Source organism: Empidonax traillii, unplaced genomic scaffold (assembly GCF_003031625.1).
Source record: "Empidonax traillii isolate 1590-97213 ecotype Southwest subspecies unplaced genomic scaffold, ASM303162v1 scaffold249:size1902748, whole genome shotgun sequence".
NCBI lineage: Eukaryota > Metazoa > Chordata > Aves > Passeriformes > Tyrannidae > Empidonax > Empidonax traillii.
In genome coordinates, this window is record NW_020955442.1 from 19,994 (window position 1) to 39,184 (window position 19,191).

At 34.8% G+C, this 19,191-nt stretch overlaps 1 protein-coding gene across 1 annotated transcript in view; it reads right to left on the bottom strand.

The window, feature by feature from the left end:
• SEMA5A (semaphorin 5A) overlaps nt 1-19,191 on the bottom strand; it is a gene marked incomplete at its 3' end in the record, with an annotated part of 140,510 nt that overhangs the window by 19,989 nt on the left and 101,330 nt on the right. Inside the window, exon 7 of the mRNA XM_027889049.1 lies at nt 5,342-5,404. Coding sequence (XP_027744850.1) covers nt 5,342-5,404 — 63 coding nt within the window. The remainder of the gene's footprint in view (nt 1-5,341; nt 5,405-19,191) is intronic.

Sequence of the window (19,191 nt, forward strand, 5' to 3'; positions counted from 1 at the left end):
CAGAAGCTGGAAATCAACATCAAATTCTACTGTTATTCAGATAGAAAGCCTTCTCCTGAAATATTAAAAATCTCCCAGAACTGTATGCAGGAAAGATTCAAATACTTCTCTCGCAAAAATCAATGTCCCTATCTGATCAACAATATGTTTGAAGAAAATAAAGTTTGCTGGAAACTTGCATTTGAATACTCTCTCACAAGATAGTCTCATATAAAGCATGAAAAAACCTTGTGAAATTACAGCTATGCAATTCCAGCAGATATTAAGTGAAATCATGTAAGTAAATCCATACAATAGTAATGGTGCAGAAGTCCCATTATCTGGCCTGCAGTTATATTAAATGTATTGCTTGTTTATCTTGAAAATAGACTTTCATCCTGGAAGAAAACAAATATAATCCTGAATAAATTGAACAGGCACAAAATAGACTGCAAAAGAAGATGAAGAAAACACTTTAAAGATCTTTGAGAAAACTCTCAGGATTTATCTTCTATACCCTTCTTCATCAACTTAAAAATAAACTAAAAAAATCCTGTAAAATCTTGGAAAAAAACCCCACCTCTTTGAAAAAATCGCTCTCAAAACCACATTTAAACTAGTGTCTCATGAAAATGATGAAAGCGTTGCTTTTAAATGCTTCTCTTTGAGCCTTTAAAGGTAAGGGCCAAATGTCTTAGAAGGAAAATTTGAATCCTATTGGGAAAAAAATGCTAGGTTTTTATAATGAACTTTACAAAACTGTCATTCTTTAAACCACAAAGAAGTAAATATGCAACGGCAAAACAGAGTTGGGCAGTGCAACAAGCCTTTTATAAAGAAATAATTTCACATTTTGGCAGTACGGGCATTTTCTATATTTCAGGTTGCTTTAATATCATCAACAAAAGAAAAGAAAAAAAAAGAATCAACCCCCCTAAAAAAATAAAAAACCCCAAACCAAAACAAAAAACCAAAACAAAATAAAACCAACCCAAAACAAAATCAAAAAACCCCCAAACCAAAACCAAAACAAAAACCCAGCAAAAACAAAACACAAAACAAAACAAAAAAACAAACACAAAAAAGCCTTGAAAACAATTCCTTTTTTTTTTTTTTTTTTAATTTTTAAATTTTTTTGGAGGGAAGGGTGCTCAAGGAGGTTCATAGAATGTACAACAGCAATTTATTCTTTGGTCTGTTTCCATTCTGCCCTTTGCAGCAAGTCATGGAATGTAAGTGTAGGAAAAATAAGTGGGTTCTGACATTACAACGCATCCAACCTCTCCTCTTCATATTCCAGAGCTCCCTGAAATAGTGTCGTTTCCAAATTACTTGCATGCTGATCACCCACTCTTTTTGTTCAAAAATAATGTTAATTTTTTTAACTGGCATTCTTGGGAATCACAAGATTCTTCTCTTTAATGTTCCCAAGTCCTGTGCCAACTTGACAGTAATCCATACTGCAATAGGGCAAATAAGACATCTCATTTCAAATTTTTGTCAGGCACACAGTGCAACAAAATGGAAACTGAAAGAATAGCTTTTTTAAGAGTCTATTTTCTTCATATGAAAAAAGGTTCACACTAATAGAAAACAAATTTAAAAAAAAATTGCCATTAATAAAACAATCACTACCCAAAAACATACTGAAAAATTACTTCATTGTTAAGTCATTTGAATTGTTCAGAGATAGTTTTCTAGCTCTGGAGTCAAGCCTAGCGGTACTAGAACACTTTTAACACATTAAGAATTAAGACGTGGATGGTAAAAGTGGCAGTGGTGAATGCAAAGGATTTCAAAAGCAAAGTATTTTTTAGTTCAGGGGGCAATATTAGGTTTAATAGCCATGTTTTATGTAGTCTTATTCTCCAGTTCATCTTGACCTCTATGTCATATACTTTCCTGTTTTCCTATAAAAGTATATCTGAAATAAAGAAATTAATTTAGGAATTACTTTCTACTTCTACATCAGCATTTCTGAAACAAAATACAACTATTAGAAACAATTCAGCAGCCAAGCAGGCTAGGCTGTTACTTAAGTTTAAGACCACTTTGACAGTTCAAGGAGAATCTGGCTGCAGTATGGCTATCCTCTTGCAGCAACATTAACATTTTAAACACACCTGTGGCTTAATTTTAAATACTTTTGCTGACAGATCAGATATAACACATACAACCATTAGAATCTTAAATAAGCAAGGGATGGAACTTAATTCCAATTATTATTATTATTTTTAATCTCTTTGGTTCATTGCATTTCAACACAGGCATTTATATTTTTCCTTTCTAACATTCTCTACCACAAGTATCAATATGAATGGACAAATTTACTCTTTTAACTATGTGTGGTGTTTTAGACTTCTAAATGCTAACGCATCCTGGCCACAAGGACATAATGTTGTCTGACTCACTCTTGGAGCCACTTGTTATTTTAAGCAACAACTTAAATTGGTGGATAAATGTCTGAAGTCTGAGTAACAAACATCGGCCTTCAAAAGTCAAGTGCACATTACACTGTCAAACATGACAGATGTCTCTATACATTTTCCCCTTCAGCTCTTTTCCCTTGTTGGCTCCTAAAGCATAAACTTCAGAACATCAAGTACTGATAACAGCTACAGGCAAAAATTCCATGTAGCTCCTTTCTCAAGAACAAAGAAAAAGAAAAGACTTGTGTTTCACTGACCATTATCTCAAAACTACTAGAGTTGCTTCAGGGTTCAAAGCCAGCTCCGGATTTCAGGGCAGTGACTCCATCAGCAAGCTGACTTTTAGTTTTGCCATCTGAACTCATTGGCCCCATGCTGCTCTGTGGTCAGCAGAGCCTCAAAAGAAACCAGGATCTGAATGAATAATCTACCCATGGCCATCCTTGCAGTTCTCATCTCTCCTTCACCACAGCCTGAGCTGGCCTTACTTATTTTGTCTCCAGTCTTTCCTGTCCCTTTCCTACATGTGTCTTCCCTGAAATCTGAGTTAGTCCTGAGAAATGTTAAATGCAACCCCCAGCAACTCTCCAATTTGGGCTCAATCTATTTATAAAACAACAGTAAAACAAGCAATTTTTCTAACAACAGTAACTGGAATTGTGTCTGCCAGGAGATTCCCTCTGAGAGGGACAATTCCCTGTAGCACTGGAGTAAATTCCTCCTTGTCTAATAATTCCCAGTTTTTCCAAGGGAAGGCTTTTGTGGTTTGACTAGGAGGAGAAACAGGCCACATATTAGCTGCTTTCCTCACCTGCATGCTTAAGTCCTCCTTCTACAGAGAGCATAGTGACCTTGCTTAAGTCTTGGAAATAAGGCAATAAAAGACAAACATCATTAGGCTATCCTTTCTCTGGTCATAAATTTATCCTTTGATTTTAACCTCAAGCACATCAGTTAAAACAAAAGAGGCATGAAAAGTTCAAAAAGACAGTTGTTCCAGCTGGGTAAGTTGCCTCAGTCAATATCTCTGCATTCTCCAGCAACTCCCATGTGAAGCTTTCAGGCCATAAAGTCTGCACACAAAAAAGCCCCAAAACAAAACAAAAAATAAAGCCTGTGGTAGCAATATCTGTTTACTTCCAGGATTACTTTTGAAGGTAAAGAAAAATCAGGATTGTACTCCTCTTATAGATTGTGAATGAGGAACATGGCTATGGGTACAAAGGAAATCTTTCTCAAAAAATAGCAATCCTAAGAAACAATCCCAGAGGTCATTATTAGAATAGCATTTTACAGTGACAGCCAACTTCCAATCACCAGGTTCTACAAAAGGGTGTGATGAACGTGAGCAAAACTCTGCATGAATAAAAAACTGCACTAAGGTCCATCCTTAAATATGCTTAAACAGTGTTGAGTATTTCTCTCAGCAAAAGTATTTAAAAGCAGCGTATGCTTTGCACTGTTGAAGCAAACAAGTGGTAACATTGTTGTCAACATATTATTCAAAAGTACATTACTATAGCCTCAAATTTACAATTACTTTCATCCATCACTGCACTGTGACTTTCAGACAAGTTGAAAGTTATTCTCACAGTTTTAAACTTGGAAAATCACTGTAAAACAAAGCCATAAATGTTTAGTTACACATTGATTCCTACCAGAATAGGTTCTACTGTATAAGGCCCTTGATCAGTGCAATCTGTCATATTCTATTGTCACTTGAGCATATTCCCTTACTTCCAAGTATTGTCATCTGAAAGTTAAGGATAAAAGCTTGAGGGATATATTACATGGAGAAGCATAAATTTTCTATGGAGAAATAACAACTTAAAAAATTAAACATTTGCTTAAAATATGAGGTCCCAAAGGGTTTTCCTTTTCTATACCTCGTGGTATAACATGGCCCTGCTTCTGAATCAAGGCCATTCTTCCTCTTTAATCTCAAATTTAGAGTGTACAACAGTGTACCACTGTACACTGCAATTTTTTTTTTCCCATCACTCTGTAAAAAAGAGGTGGAAATTAACTGCTTAATGTGAGAAGTTAAAAAGTCAGTGATTAAATAACTATGCAGAAGAGACTCTTCTACTAGATGGCAGAGCTTTAGGAATATGGTTTTGAAGCTTGGAGTTTTTTTGAGTTTTGCACAACAATGATGTACGCTGACATGTTCTGCTGAGTAAAAGCAGGTGTGCTCTTTTGCAGTTATCACTCTTGCTGTGTATTCCCTTTATGTTTTAACTGAATTAACTTCAATCATTAAACAGTATAATAATTACAAACATAGACTGTGTGCAATTCTAACTGCTTTTATAATTAATTTGACAATTAGCTTCAGGTTTAGACAGCCACAAAAGAACACAGCACTGATAGAGGTTCCATCTTAGCATTACATTTACCTGTGCTGAATAAAAGAAATTGCAGTAGGCTAGGTAAAGAATTGGTTCTAAATACTAAAAATTTATCAAGTCCTATGTCTAGAGAGATTAGTGAATTTAATATAATTTTCTTTATAGCACCAGCAGAAAAATATAAAACTTCATAAAATTGCATCTAATACACAAGAATATAAATTGAGGATTTTACAAAGTAATTACACAGTTATGTGGGATTTACAGCACTGAAAATGAAGTGAGAGTGCAGTCCACTGCACATGACTTGTCACTGTTTAGCCTGTGGAGCTAAAACAGTGAATTGTTGGAAGCTAAAGCTAGTGATCATTTCAGAAAAGAATCACAAGCCTGTATCTCTAACCTCACAATCCCTATATTCTTTTTTAATCCTTTGGTTATACATCAGTGTCAAACTCCTTTTCTTCAACTCTCTTTAGAAAAAGAGACAGTAAAAATGCATAGGGTAGTGATTTATACACTGAATTACACCTACTATAACATATACATTTTATTAAAGCAGAACAGCTATCCCATGCTTACCTTTGATTTGCCTTTACTGTAACAGGCTCTTTTAGTAGCTTCATCGCATTGCCACTCCACTGCCTGCAACCAACAGGAATTAGTTAGAAATGCTGGGAACACAGAAATATAAACCTCAGACCTACCTAAGCCCATGCTTGTGATATATGTTTCAGGTTTACTGATAATTAGCTGTCGCTGATTCTATCCATATATGCCTTATAAGCTTTTCCTCTTTGGAAATGTAGTTTTGCTGATGAGGGTTTTTCAGTGTTTTAACCCAAAAGGAAGCTGGTCAACCTCATGATTCACTGTACTGATCAGTAGAGCAGAAATAATCAGTTATACTTCATGCTATTTAGCCACTTTTTTGTGAGTTTTTTAAGGTAAGCAGATAGGAACACACAGAAAGGCTGAATCTCTCCCCCCAGCATGGGTGATCTGCATCACCACAGCACCTGAGGTTAGCTCTGCTAAGAAACCTTGCACCGTGGGAAAGTGTGTCCTATTGCAGTTTTTGAAGTATTTAACTCAAGCATCAAATGGAGATTTTAGCCTCTAAAGGTATGACCACAGCACTAACCGGAAGCACTAAAACTTTCATTCAGAGAAAGAAGCAATGGACAGAGGATACAAGACAACAGTGAAACAGAACACTGCAAAGCAGAAGCAATTTACCCTCATTTTTTGAGCTGTTTCACTGCTTCAACAGATTTATGTCAGGACTGTAAAGCCTAGTCTGCATTACTACAGTTTCACTGCATGAGTTAATTCCAATTATTTCTGTATTTAACACTCAAGACCTATGACTTATGAACTTTATTGTTCAGTGGAGCAGGTTGTATGCTTGGTGTTTGTGTACCAATACATGTACGTATTTGAATGCCTGTATATGCTGTGTAGTCAAAGCACATTTTGAATCAGTCCGCATTCTTTCACCTCAACAGTGCACATCTGTATGTTCTTTAGATAAAAATGTCACAAAGCACTTCACATTTTATCAAGAAGAACTGAGATTTCTGAAGTAACCACTACTGCCTAATTATTGAAAACACAGTCTTTTCATTTTTATGCACGAGGAAATAATGAAAGACCACTTCTTCAGATTTAATACAGGAAATGTTTTGTACCTGTCTTTTAATGGAGACTATACTAATAGCAAGCAGACTCGTTAATTAACAGAAGGGTGCAAGCCTATTTAAATTAAGGGGGGGAATGCCTTCAAAGCATTTGTGTTTCAACAAGCCCTAGAATGAGCTTTTTTCATTTCAGGGGAAAAAAAAAAAAAGACATATGAAAACTAATGCTATTACTTCTCTTTCTCCATCCCAAACCTTTTTATTTACAGTATTTCCTTATGCAATGTTTAACGACTATAGCATATTGGGGAATACACTGAAAACTTCTGAAAGAATCCACTTGTGAATGATCCTAGCATTTATAACAAGCTGTATCTAATAGCATGAAAGAAATGTCATATGGAGTTAGACAAAAAAGCAGCAATGACCTAACTCTTTTGACTTTGTAATGCAAAAAGCAATTCATGTCTATAACAGAGATGAGAGTACGAAAGACTGCTCTTGGATGAGCAAGTAAGTTCCTAATCCATTAGGACATGCTGAATCTATATGTTATATGGCATTGAATCTGTTATATGGCACTAGATACAGGTATCTAATATTGAATATATTATCTCTAAACAACACAAAAAATTTCAAAAAACCTGGAGAAATGCAAGAGTTAATTGCCAGCAGGAGTTCAAAGTAGAAAGACTTAGTGAAATATGGGTGCTTAAAAGGAAGGTTTGAAGGAAAGTTCTTGCCAAAACTCAACTGAGAAGAATATACCAAGCATGAATAGCAGGAAAAAGGTTGGACTAAATCTAAAATATTTGTCAATTTATCAATTTTAGGTGACAAAATACCCAGCTTTCAATTGGCTCTAAGTCCAAAGTAAAATAGTAATTTGAAGGAGAAGGATATGAAATGTAAAAATTACACAATGTCACAAATCAAATTATTTAAGTATAATTCTCAGGTACTGAAAATTTTGGAAATGAAAATGAATAGACTTTGGAAGTAGGAAATTCAGAAGCTGAAAGTGACAGTTCTTCACGTTTTGAAATCTGAGAAAAGCATACAACACATCTCTGCAAGCAGGTCACAGCTTGAGAACCTGGGAACCCCAAGTGCACAATAATGCAAGGCTTTATTAACTCTGACCACAGTGAGAGAACATTGGGTAAGCATCTCCCCCTCACTCTCCTGTTCTCTGCCAGGCAATCATTGAGACCCAGCATTCATACATTTCATTAAAAAAAAAAAAAAAAAGAGGTGAAGAAAAACAAACATTTCAATGTTAGGAAACCCTGGTATCTATCCCTGGAGAGATGGACTCTTTAAGGAGCTTGCTAACTGCCACCCTTCTAAGAAGGAATCAAAAATTAAACTGTGACAATAGAGATGTGTGGGGCTCTTGGTGGAGCCTGTAGGAGGGGCACTCCCAGTATTACCTTAGCTCAGAAGTGGAGAGTTGGAAACAATCACAGACTGTTAGCTTTTAGCTAAATACTCTTTTAGTTAGGATAAACAACTTGGCTGGACCTCTCAAGTCTTAAATATTAATAAAAATTTTACCACCACATCACAAAATCACTTAAAACCATTAATAGCATGAACTGAAAATCAACCTTCTTCTCTTCGACATCTACACAACACACAGATTTAAATAAATATATTAAATATTAAAACGTTATGTAGCATTTCTGGATATCATAGTTAACAGCATACATAAGAACCAAAATGCTTGTAACCTAACCAAATGGCAAATGCTGGGAAAACCCTATTAATACAACATATTCTAAAAAGGAGTAATAGTATCTGAACAAGAAATAAATAAGTACAGACACACTGGTGACAAAGCTAAGTCCCATCTTTGAAATCAAGTGTACTTACAGTCCTATAGCCCTGGGTTCCACTGCTAGAGGAGATAATAATAGAGGAGACTGCAAATGAAATATAGCATAAAGGCATCTAAAGAGACCCGAGTACTTTAAACTGTTGTACTTTGGTCCCTAAGGAGGCAACACAGTTCAGCAGTGCAGACAAACATTTCTATATAATGAGGTTTTTTTCTTCTAAACTACAGAAAATTTGGGTAAGTTTTCCACAAAATGGAAATTTAGATATTCAACACAGTCTATTGGTTATATGTAGTGGGAAGACAGGTAGAAAACTCCTCAAGCTAAATGCCATTTCAGTGTGGAAAAAAAAAAAAAAAAGGAGAAAAATGCGTCCTGAATCTTCAACACATATAGATAAAATAAGATAAAATGTCCTAACAGAATAATAACAATGTGGGTTTTGCCAGCAGAAGATTAAGCCTTTGAAGTTTTCATTCTGAAAGACCGGATGGACACATGGATTCCTTTATTTTAGAAAGCAAATGAAAAACCATGTTTACGGATGTTACTGTTACCCACTGTTTCCATTAAACTGACATATTCTCCTGCTTAACACTGATTGCTGACATTTCCATGAAGTTCAGATGAGTAGCACAGATATGACATGCATATCATGTTGGATATTTGATTCACTGTGAAGGTCTACTCAGCTGATGTTCATCCTATTAGGATATTTTCTTTTCTACATTTCTTAATAAGAAGCTCCAATTTTCATATGCAAAACACAACCTGCAGCATTCCATGTACTGGTTTTAATTAGTATTACAATTCTAATTGAGCTGGTAACAAAATTTATTGAACCAAAATATAGACACTAAAGTTTGTGTTCTTTGGGGAAAGAGGAAACAGGGATTGGAAAGCCTGTGTCAAAGAAAATAAGGATAGGTAATATACAGCTGCTGCTACACATCTCCACTAAGAACATAGGTTAAAGAGTAGGGTCTAAGTTAGCACATCAGTCTGTTTCTGACAGTAAGGTGAAAATATTTACAGTGACATGGCTTTTATAAATCCTGCAATCAATATATTCTTTCAAACACTTCTATAAATGGCATGCCTTACTTAGTTTGCTCCTAATTTCCCAGTCTTCAGTTCAACTACATTCTATTATATATAAATAAACTTTAATTATATAATGTAGTGAGATTTTTAGCACTGTGAAAGTCAGTGTGCCATCTTTAAAGACCCAACTTGAAAGATACAACATGAACAGAACCCAGTGTATTCTGATGAGGATGTCACATTCACTTTGGAACACACATTATTTTCTTCAATTAAAATAAATACATGAACCACAAAGCTCCATATAGATTTGACATAAAATCAGAAAGAAACCAAGGCTTTGGTGCTGACTTAACTCTAAGCTTGAACTCAAGTTTCAAACTCATTGCAGGTAGCTTTTTTTAAATGTTCAATTGCATAACCGTATCAGTGTTTTAAACATTACATCACTGATGTTTGAGAAACTTCAGATGGAATCTCTCCTGACATTTTCAAGCGGTAAGAGGGGGAGAGAAATTCCAGCCAGAGAAGGAATAAATTTCAACTCAAGATATATAATGAAACTGTTATCTTCAAAATGAAGAAAAATATACAACTAGCACTTCTATATGTTTAAAATTACAGTATTAAAATTACTAATATTCTTTGGAATAACAAATATATTTCAATAAATTCTCTGGATGAGCAGTGAGTTTCTCTTAGAAGTTGAACTACCATATTTCAGCAGGCAAATTAAATATCTGAAAATAAATTAACTCCAATGAAAAACTGAAAAACAATCTCGAGTCTAAACTGATTTATCCAAATACATCTGAAGTATACTAGAAAAGAAACGTGGAAAGTTTAATGAACACTAAAAGAGAAACATGGAAAGTGTAGAAACAGTAAATAATGTTCACAGAAGTAACTGTCAAAGGCTTCTCTTACATGCCCAACATGCAGGAACAAATGAAGTCCCCAGGCAAGACATCTGGAGGCCCTTTCCAACCTAAATTATTATATCATTTTCCAGAAAAATTACAAAATACAACAGGAGGAAAAGAAATCAAAGCCCTAAGTAATTTACTTTAACATAGCCCCTTTCTATAATTCTAACTTTAATTAGTAAATGTAGACTGGAAATTGGAAATTTGAACACAGTCAAGAAAAGTCTGGTCAATAGGAATGATTTAGGTTAGAGATGTATTAATTTTACATTAATTTTTCTTGACAGGTCAAGAAAAAGACACTTGACTTTCAGCTACAGTGGGAGCTGTACACATAACTGAGTAAAATCATATCTGCTAGAAGAACTATGCTCCCATAGCTACACAGATAGTCAAAAGATATAGGTAGACAGGTAGGCATTCATATATATTTTTATATATGAACATACTTGGAGTTGACATATATATTATAATATTCTATAGATATAATACATAGAAATATATATATTATATAATTCTATATTATATATTATATATTTCTGTAGAAACAGAAAGTTTCATAGAGAAAGAAGTTAATTAGTCAAGAACCAAGACATGAACAGAACAATATTCGAGACAGATGGTCCAGCACTTCTTAGGCAGATGGCTCTGCTAATGAGATACTGGCAAAAATAACATTAAAGAAGACGGTTCAATTACACAGTGCCAAAAACTAACAACTACATGATATTTCCTTTTTTCTTTTTTTTCATTATCTGCTTGCTTTCATCTCTTATATCATGTATTTAAGCAATACTCTGGGGAGCTGGGGTATAATAGCAATAACCATAATAATATATGTCAACAAACATGAGTAATATTGCCTTACTGTTCACATCAGCCCAGCAATGGAATGGCTTCAAAATGTTTTGACTTGTTTGGCAACAGTGTCTCGCAGCCTGCCTAATTAGCTCTCAATGAACATGTATGCTGGATTCCAAAAGCTGAATTTAAAGAGGCCATAAAAAAAGTGTCAGGATCATAAACCCAAAGAAAGAATGCAGCCACAGAGAAGTATACCAGCAAGACATTAGCAGCAAATTAGCAGCCACAGAGTTAGTGGTGGTTTTGATGGTTACCAGAAATTTTAAGGCATGCTTTGGTATAATGACATCCCTGCTTCCAGCAAATACGTAAAGCCACTTAAGGAAGATTTATACCTCTCTCTACTATCAAGGAACCGTTTTCCTTGCTTTCCACAGAGTCATGACCCCTCATCTTTGCAGCCGTTATTGCTGGAGCTGCCTATCTTGCCAATAGGTTCCTGACAAATAACTTCAGAAAGTGATCAACCTCTGAGTGAAAAACTAAAGTATTAAAAAAGGCCTTCCCTTTAACACAGTTTTCCCCCCCAAAAATGAAAAAGCTGGCTTTTGGGGATTTAAGGCATCCTGGTTAGACTTTCACATGAAGTGATAGGCCAGCAGCTTATACTAGAAGTCCAACACCATATGGACAACTTTACTAATTGGCTACAGTCACTGCAGTATTTTGCCACCAATTTTGTTGCCACATGAAACAGCCTGGGAATAACATCATGTGTGTTTTCATTTGTTCAGAACCAGCTTTTACTGTTCATCCACAGTTAAAAATTACAGTTTCTTATAAAGTAAGCACTGTGAAATATAAGGAAATAAACATAAAATCATGGTTGCATTTTCCAGGGTTTGGAATTCAGTTAGAACTGAGATCCCTTGATAGATATATAACTTTGTACTTAAACGAAGTAATATCTGAAGTTTTATATGACTTCAAGGAGATGATGTCAGCTTAATTTTGTTCCAAATATACTAGCCTGAAGTATATAAAAAAAGGAGAAATACATATCCTAATAATAATTCAAGAAGCAGTCTAAGTTTTAATCAGCAGATTTTATTGACTATGCAAATAAACAGTTGTTGAAAATTGTCAGAGTTAATATGATAAATTCAGAAGAAAAAGTTCAGAATATTAGATAAGAATTTAGAGTTACTAAGACTTTCACAAACCCTCAGTGTTGGGCTACTCCACTGACTGTAATGACACAGGACTCAACCAAATGCCACCTACCTATCCAACTGTGTATTCCCCTCTCGGTCTTCTGCAAAGATTTCTAAATGTCACAAAATAGCCATTTGGTTTACCTTCAACAGGGACAGGTTTGTAAAGGAAAATGAAGTTCCAAATCTAGAAATCAGCAACTTAAAACTTGAGTATATTTGAAACTAGGGTTTTCAGTTCTGCTCCCAGGGAATTATTCAAAAAACTGAAAATGTTGCACTGTGACTTTCAAAGTTTTTATTGTTCCAATCTGGCATTTTGAGGCTTTTACAGTTTTTATGGACATTTAAAAATTGAATGAGAGACTGTGCTGAAGGGGTGAAACAACAAAATGTTCTTGCAGTAGCAAACTTGGCAGTCATTCAGCAGGTAGGAATGAGATTTCACAACACATGCAATTTAATGCACATTCTGAAATTATACTACATATAGTAAATTTTATGTATTGAATAAATTACATATGAATCCTTTAAGATTTAGCATCTGTGTTAGCACATTGAGTACTGAAGTGTTTCCTGATTTTTGGCAAATAAGATTGATTTTAGTAGACTCCAAGACATTTTGAAAGCAACATTTTTTTTACAAATAGTGTTCTAAACTTTTTGATGCTGATAGGTTAGGATTCTCTTTATTTCAGTTAAGGGAATTTCAATATAATTTCATACTTCTCAACCCCCTAGGGTTATGAACAGGGTAAGTGGTGAAAAGAATCCCATTGCACTGAGTCCCACAAAATGTTGGTTTGGACCTTGAGCACAGGCAAGCAGAAGTGGGGTTTATTTCCTGTACACTTGTTCAGTGCTATTAAGAAACATGGAAATTGGAAAGAAGAGACAGCATCAAAATATGGGGCATCCTGCCTGCTGCTAACTTGTTCATGACAGCCATGCTGATGTGGGATGCCCAGCAAACAGCCCTCCTTAACTTTCAGCCACAGACAGTCAAGGAGACTTCAGAAGACTGTGCAAATCAAAAACCTTCTTGAAATAATTTCTGAGAGACACAGCCAACATACTATATCTTGCCTCTGGGATGTCAAAGATAGTTGTATTACAGCTACCAGGTAAGAGTTAAAAATACTCAGATGAACCTGAGAGATATGATGGAAGCTGAAATTTGTATCACCTTCTAAGTCAAACTGAATAAATGAGACTACCAAAAAAATCCTATTTCTGTATTTCCATTTGTCTTTTTTACTTATTTATTTAAATAGTTTTCTAATTCAACTTTAGAGATGGTAGGCTTGATTCTGTTAATAGCAATACTCTTCTGCAGTTCTAGAGAAAATACTACAGTACTACTTTACAATAACTGTTACTTACAATATTAAAAATATCTTTCAAATCGAACCTAAAAATGGTATCTCACAAGACAGCAACAAGACAAAAATTGCTGAAGGAACTTTATCATATATGTATTTTTCCATTAAATATGCAACCAAGTCAAGGTAAAAAGATTTTAGATAGATGAAAGCAGAGAGGAAATAGAAAGCTAATAACAAAGAAACCACTATTTCATGCAGCTTGTCTAGTGAAGAGGTAATAGAAAAATACATGTTTCAACATCAAGGAGAAACAAATAAGTAATTTTCTACATCCTTCCAGTTAAATTAATTGCTCAGATAAGTTACTGAGATAGTAAAGATTGAACTTTCTTCTTTCCACTTATGGATAACACATAGATATACAAGCCATTTAAAAAGTGGATGGGGCAAAATTGAACACAGCAAGAAAAAACACCACCACATTTCCAAAGAGTTGGGAACAAAGCTGACGACAACACAACTGACAGTTCACTCAGAAAAAAAGGTAATTTCCATTTTGGTTATGTTTACCTTAAATAACTTCCTTAAATTTGACAAATGATAAAATAATCTGAGAAAGAAAATAGCAAGAATATGGAGAGTATAACGTAAAAAGACACATAAGTGAGTCTCATCAACAAATAGATAATATCATGAGCTGTGGAGTAATAAAAAAAAAAGAACAGCAGGCTGAAAAAAATTCTCACTAAACAGAAAGTGCAAAAGATGCTTATTAAAATCAGAAATCTCGAATCTATAGCTACTAGGAAAATCACTGGAGTATAGATGCGCTATTAAATTACACAAAAATCAAGGGCGAGAAAGATGAACAGGAGCCTCAGGACTAAGGAAAGTATCTGCTCCAAGTATGAAAATGTCTTCAAGGGAATGTCATGTACTCTAATAACCATGGAAGGAACAATGGGAATAAGGGGGCCCATAATCCAACTTCAAATCACTTCATTGTAAAGATTTGAGATAACAGGCTATGAAAAAAGCTCAAATGTTATTTCTTTGTCTTATTTTGACACAAGTGAAAGGTCTGGAGCAATGTCAATGATTCATGGCACTTGGCACCCCTAAGTTACATGTTGAACATCATCCAAATTGTTATTAGAGGAGGTCAGTGACATCTGGCAACCTAGTATTAGTGACATTAAATGAGTGGTAATTTCTATCCAATTTCTATAAGACAAACACTCAGATCCAAATTGACAGTTTTTGCAGAGACAATAGAAAACACTGCTTAGAGGGAAAACATACCCCTGTTACATATGAAGGTGTTTAACTTGTTCTACATTGACAAGGAAACTTCGGAAAGCAGTCACTGAAATCATCATCATCATCGTATCTTAACAATTTGCCTCCAACCTTTCCCTCATTTTTCTCACCCTGCTGAACTCATTTTTTAGCAGACATAGACTTGTGGGAAGCTCTACTAAACCTTCAGATTCAGAAACCTTCCAGTGTTGAGAAAAGCATCTCCTAAATTTCAGTGACACACAGAAAGTTTAGTAAATATCTCACACAGGGAGCCTAACCAAAGAAATTTATTTCTGAACCAGCTGTGTAATGTTTTTCCTCCTCCTGTTACCTCTTTTCCATTTTTCTTGATTTGATTGCTACACTGGAAGAACAATATTGTACTTTGGTATTTTCCTCCCACTGTAGCTGAAAGCTCCATGGAAGTAACTACAAAAACATGATAAATAAAGCTCATTCAACAGGTTGCCCAGTGCAACCATTAATAAGGCACTTCTATGCAGCCTTGGGGCTCTTATTTCTTCTTGCAGATATCACCAGCTTTCCCCTTTCAAATTACACCTTATTAGCAATTTGTCCCCTGATGGGAATGTTATAGCTCTTAGCTTTTTAACAGTGGTTTATACTGGATGATAGTTTATAGTTATAAACAGAAAGTAACAAAACCTATTTCATTACTGGCAATTAGTTCTTAAAAAATTCTCCTGTGCTTTTTCTGCAAAAATGAGTCCTTTGAAGTCACTATTCCAAATCCCAGAGCTTTTACTATAGCAAAGCACTCCAAAATCAAAGCGAGTTTTGTCTAAGAACAGAAGAAAGGCGAGAAATTGTAAACATTTTCAATATCCACTACAGAAAAGGGACAGCTTCTGCAGAGTAGTTCATAATAGGAAACCCCCTTAGCATATGTCTGAAGTACTGAAGAACCTGAGAATTAGACCAAAGTCCACTCATTTTAGCTTTTACTGTGAATAGTGGAATGGATCTGAAACTCAGCTCAGGCTATTCTGAGAGCAACACTACAAAACAGCAAAGGTGAAAAGCTCCAAATACTCAAAAATAATTTCCTATTTTAAGTGCAAGTTGTATAAAAATAAAAATTTCTCAGTGTTCTTGAGGGAAAAAATACTGGATAATCTTTATCTTTGTTAAGAAAAACATCAACAAACAGAACTTCAGAGAAAAAACACCACTGGATTTTTATCTGCCTTAAAATAAATATATTTTATTTCAAAACAATTCAATGCCACAAATATTTACTTAGCATTTCTCCAAAACAGTCAGTGTGATGCTCAGTTAAGAATCTCTAGCCAAATTAAAATTCACAAAATTCAAGAAATAAGGCTCATGTCTTTAAAACGTACTTTGAGATTTTAATAGCAACATTCTGAATAGCCTGTCAGTCTCCTTGCAGATTCTGTAATCTCTTCTTGCAGTGGAGGTCTTTTATCCACGGAAGACGCCTACTGAATGTATACTTTCCTGTACCTTCTTGTACATCTTTTTGTTTTTAATATCTCTTCCAAAAATGTATGCCTGTTCCTATTTTTACAGAACAGATTGGATTAGACTAATAAATAGACACTTACAAATATAATCTGCTTCAAACTCTTCTTGCTACTTCACACCTTTCTGAAACCTCTACCATTTAGCTAGAGAGAGAAATATGAGCAAAATAAGGATTTTTGTAAAAATGAGAGTACAGGAAAATAAACTTTTTTAATTGTTCTATTTGCAAAACTTTTCTGTCCCTTTCTTCCACACACACTATCACAAAGTAATTGGGATGAAAACAAGATAACATAGCAGGTAGCTTTTTGAGAAATTCTATTCTGTGCATGGCTGGAAAAAACTTCTAATTTTACAAAGTTATTAGGGTAGCAAACCAGAATTAAAATTTTGAATGTGCGTGAACTGAATCTTGCAATTTTTTTGCTCTTTTTTCTGGAACAATTAAAAAACATCTCAATAACTTTATAGTGACGGCAGATGTCCTCAGGCAAGAAAATTCAATTGTTCAAAGCAAATTTTTCTGTACACTAAAAAAAAAAAAAAAAAAAAAAAAAAAAAAAAAAAAAAAAAAAAAAAAAAAAAAAAAAAAAAAAAAAAAAAAAAAAAAAAAAAAAAAAAAAAAAAAATGCCCTTGGCAAGAACATCATGCATTCCCTAAAAGAAAAACTGCTAGTACTAGTAACTGCAGTAACCATAAAGACAATAGTAGCAACACTGAAGCACATGAATAAACAATACAAGAAAAAAGGGGTACCCCAAAATGAGATGGGTATATGCTTCATTTTGGAGCACTGACTGCTCCCTTTACAGCTGGAACTAACAGGTAGAGCAGGAGAACACTCAAAGTACAGCTGTATTAGCAGAGTATTAAAGAACCTAAACTAAAAGTAATGCAAAATAAAAGCTATCATACCAATAAACAAAAATAGGAAGAGCAAGAGAAAGACATAAGGGGTTTTTTTCTAGCTTTCATCTACTCTTACTTCACAGTCCCAAATCCACTGACAACAAACTGCTGCGTTGGATCAGTGGCAGTTAGAAATTAATTCTTTACTTCTCAATCCAATTCCTTCCTTCTACGCATACCTACAAACTCCTCTATAGTGACTTAACTCACTAAATTTGCTAACTAAATTAGCACATTTTACTTGTCAGTCCAGTAACCCACCAAAGGTCTCTTGATGCTCACAGGAGCAACTTCTAGTATACAGGAGTCATAACATCAATAAATAAAATCTTGTCTCAATAAATGGAGTAATGCATCTGCAATGTTTTTAATCTCAATCTAAATTAAATGCAATATCAAGTTTGATGTTGTGTTATTTGAAAATTATTCTCTAACTTACATTATTTTTCTAGTATAGATGTAGCTTGTCATGTCTTACTGTCAAAAGAATATTAGTTTTCCAAATGTGATAAGCCAAGCAGGAATCTCAATCATTTCGCTGTTGTTCTTGTTTTAATGAAGAAAGATTGGTATCTCAAGAATCCTGGGGGGATAATGCAGATGTGATGCAAGGCAGAGTACAGATAACCATTTTGACTTGGTAACAGACTGAACATACTTAAAATGCATGCTTGCAAATCCCTCCCACTGTCGCCATCACAATAACATCTTTTATCAAAGTTTTGTCTATTTTAGGAGGTCAGTTCTCCACAAATGTTAATTTGTTCTGATTGAATTCCAAACTGCAACATGCACTTGTATAAATCAAAACAACAGAACAAAATGAAAATGTCAACAGGTTGGCTACTTGATACACACAAGACACAAATGTATTTTGCTGCACAGGGAGTAGAGAAGGAATATCTTTCACATCTTAGCAAAGCAAGACAAAGCAATTTTAATTTGTCTTCCCACATTACATGCTTCCTGCACACTCCCCAACCTAAACACCACTAATGGAAACAGGACTGGATGAAGTGAGGGTACTAGCTAATATTACCAGCAGTCATACAGAGTAAATAAGCTGCGTCTCTTAAAGGGCAGAATACCTCATTATCACACATATGACCTAGTGAGCAGACAGAACAAGCATCCTTAGGTCTTTTCTGAGAAAATTACATGCTGCAGTTGGATTCACTCTAAATGCCTACAAAGGGACAGTGGAAGCACTGAACTGTTGAAGAGTTAGGTAAAGATATTTAGCAATCTAATCTGTTGAGATGACCTTCAGGGACAGTCAAGAACAGTACTATGCCCAAGAAAGTTCACTCAGTGATGTGGTAGCAGGTGAGTGAGCAGAAGGAGACGAAAATGAGCGTGGCAGCAAGAGTAAACTTTTAGACACAAATCAAGGTTTTTATGAAGCGACTTAACATGAGGCCAGAGAGTGAAGAAGCAACTTTTATCTTTTTTTCTGAGTAGCATGCAGGAATAGAAGTGTTAACAGCAACCAATATGTACTTAGATTCAGCATCACTGCAAAAGCAACTGAATACACAAATCCACTACAGAATGTTCTGCTTCATAATAGGGAACTTCAGGATGAAGTAGACTGATAAAAAGGAGCTAACTGAGGCAGCTGCAAGTTAAAGTTTTGCAGGCAGCATTCAAGAATACCAAGCTGGAAATACAGGACAAATTAATAATACCTATCGAAAAAAGAAAAAAAAATACATGAGGGAAAGGGCAACAGTTATCTTGACACAGATTAACAACAGCACAGAAGTAGTTAACAAAAGGAAGTAAGCACCTTTCAAAAACTAAAGCAGTGTCAAAATGAAGAAAACAAAGAGCTTGAAGAATAATTTGCAAAAGCCCTTTATATTATGAATAAATCCTTCTTCAAACACATTAAAAGAGGATCTTGACAGTTCAAAG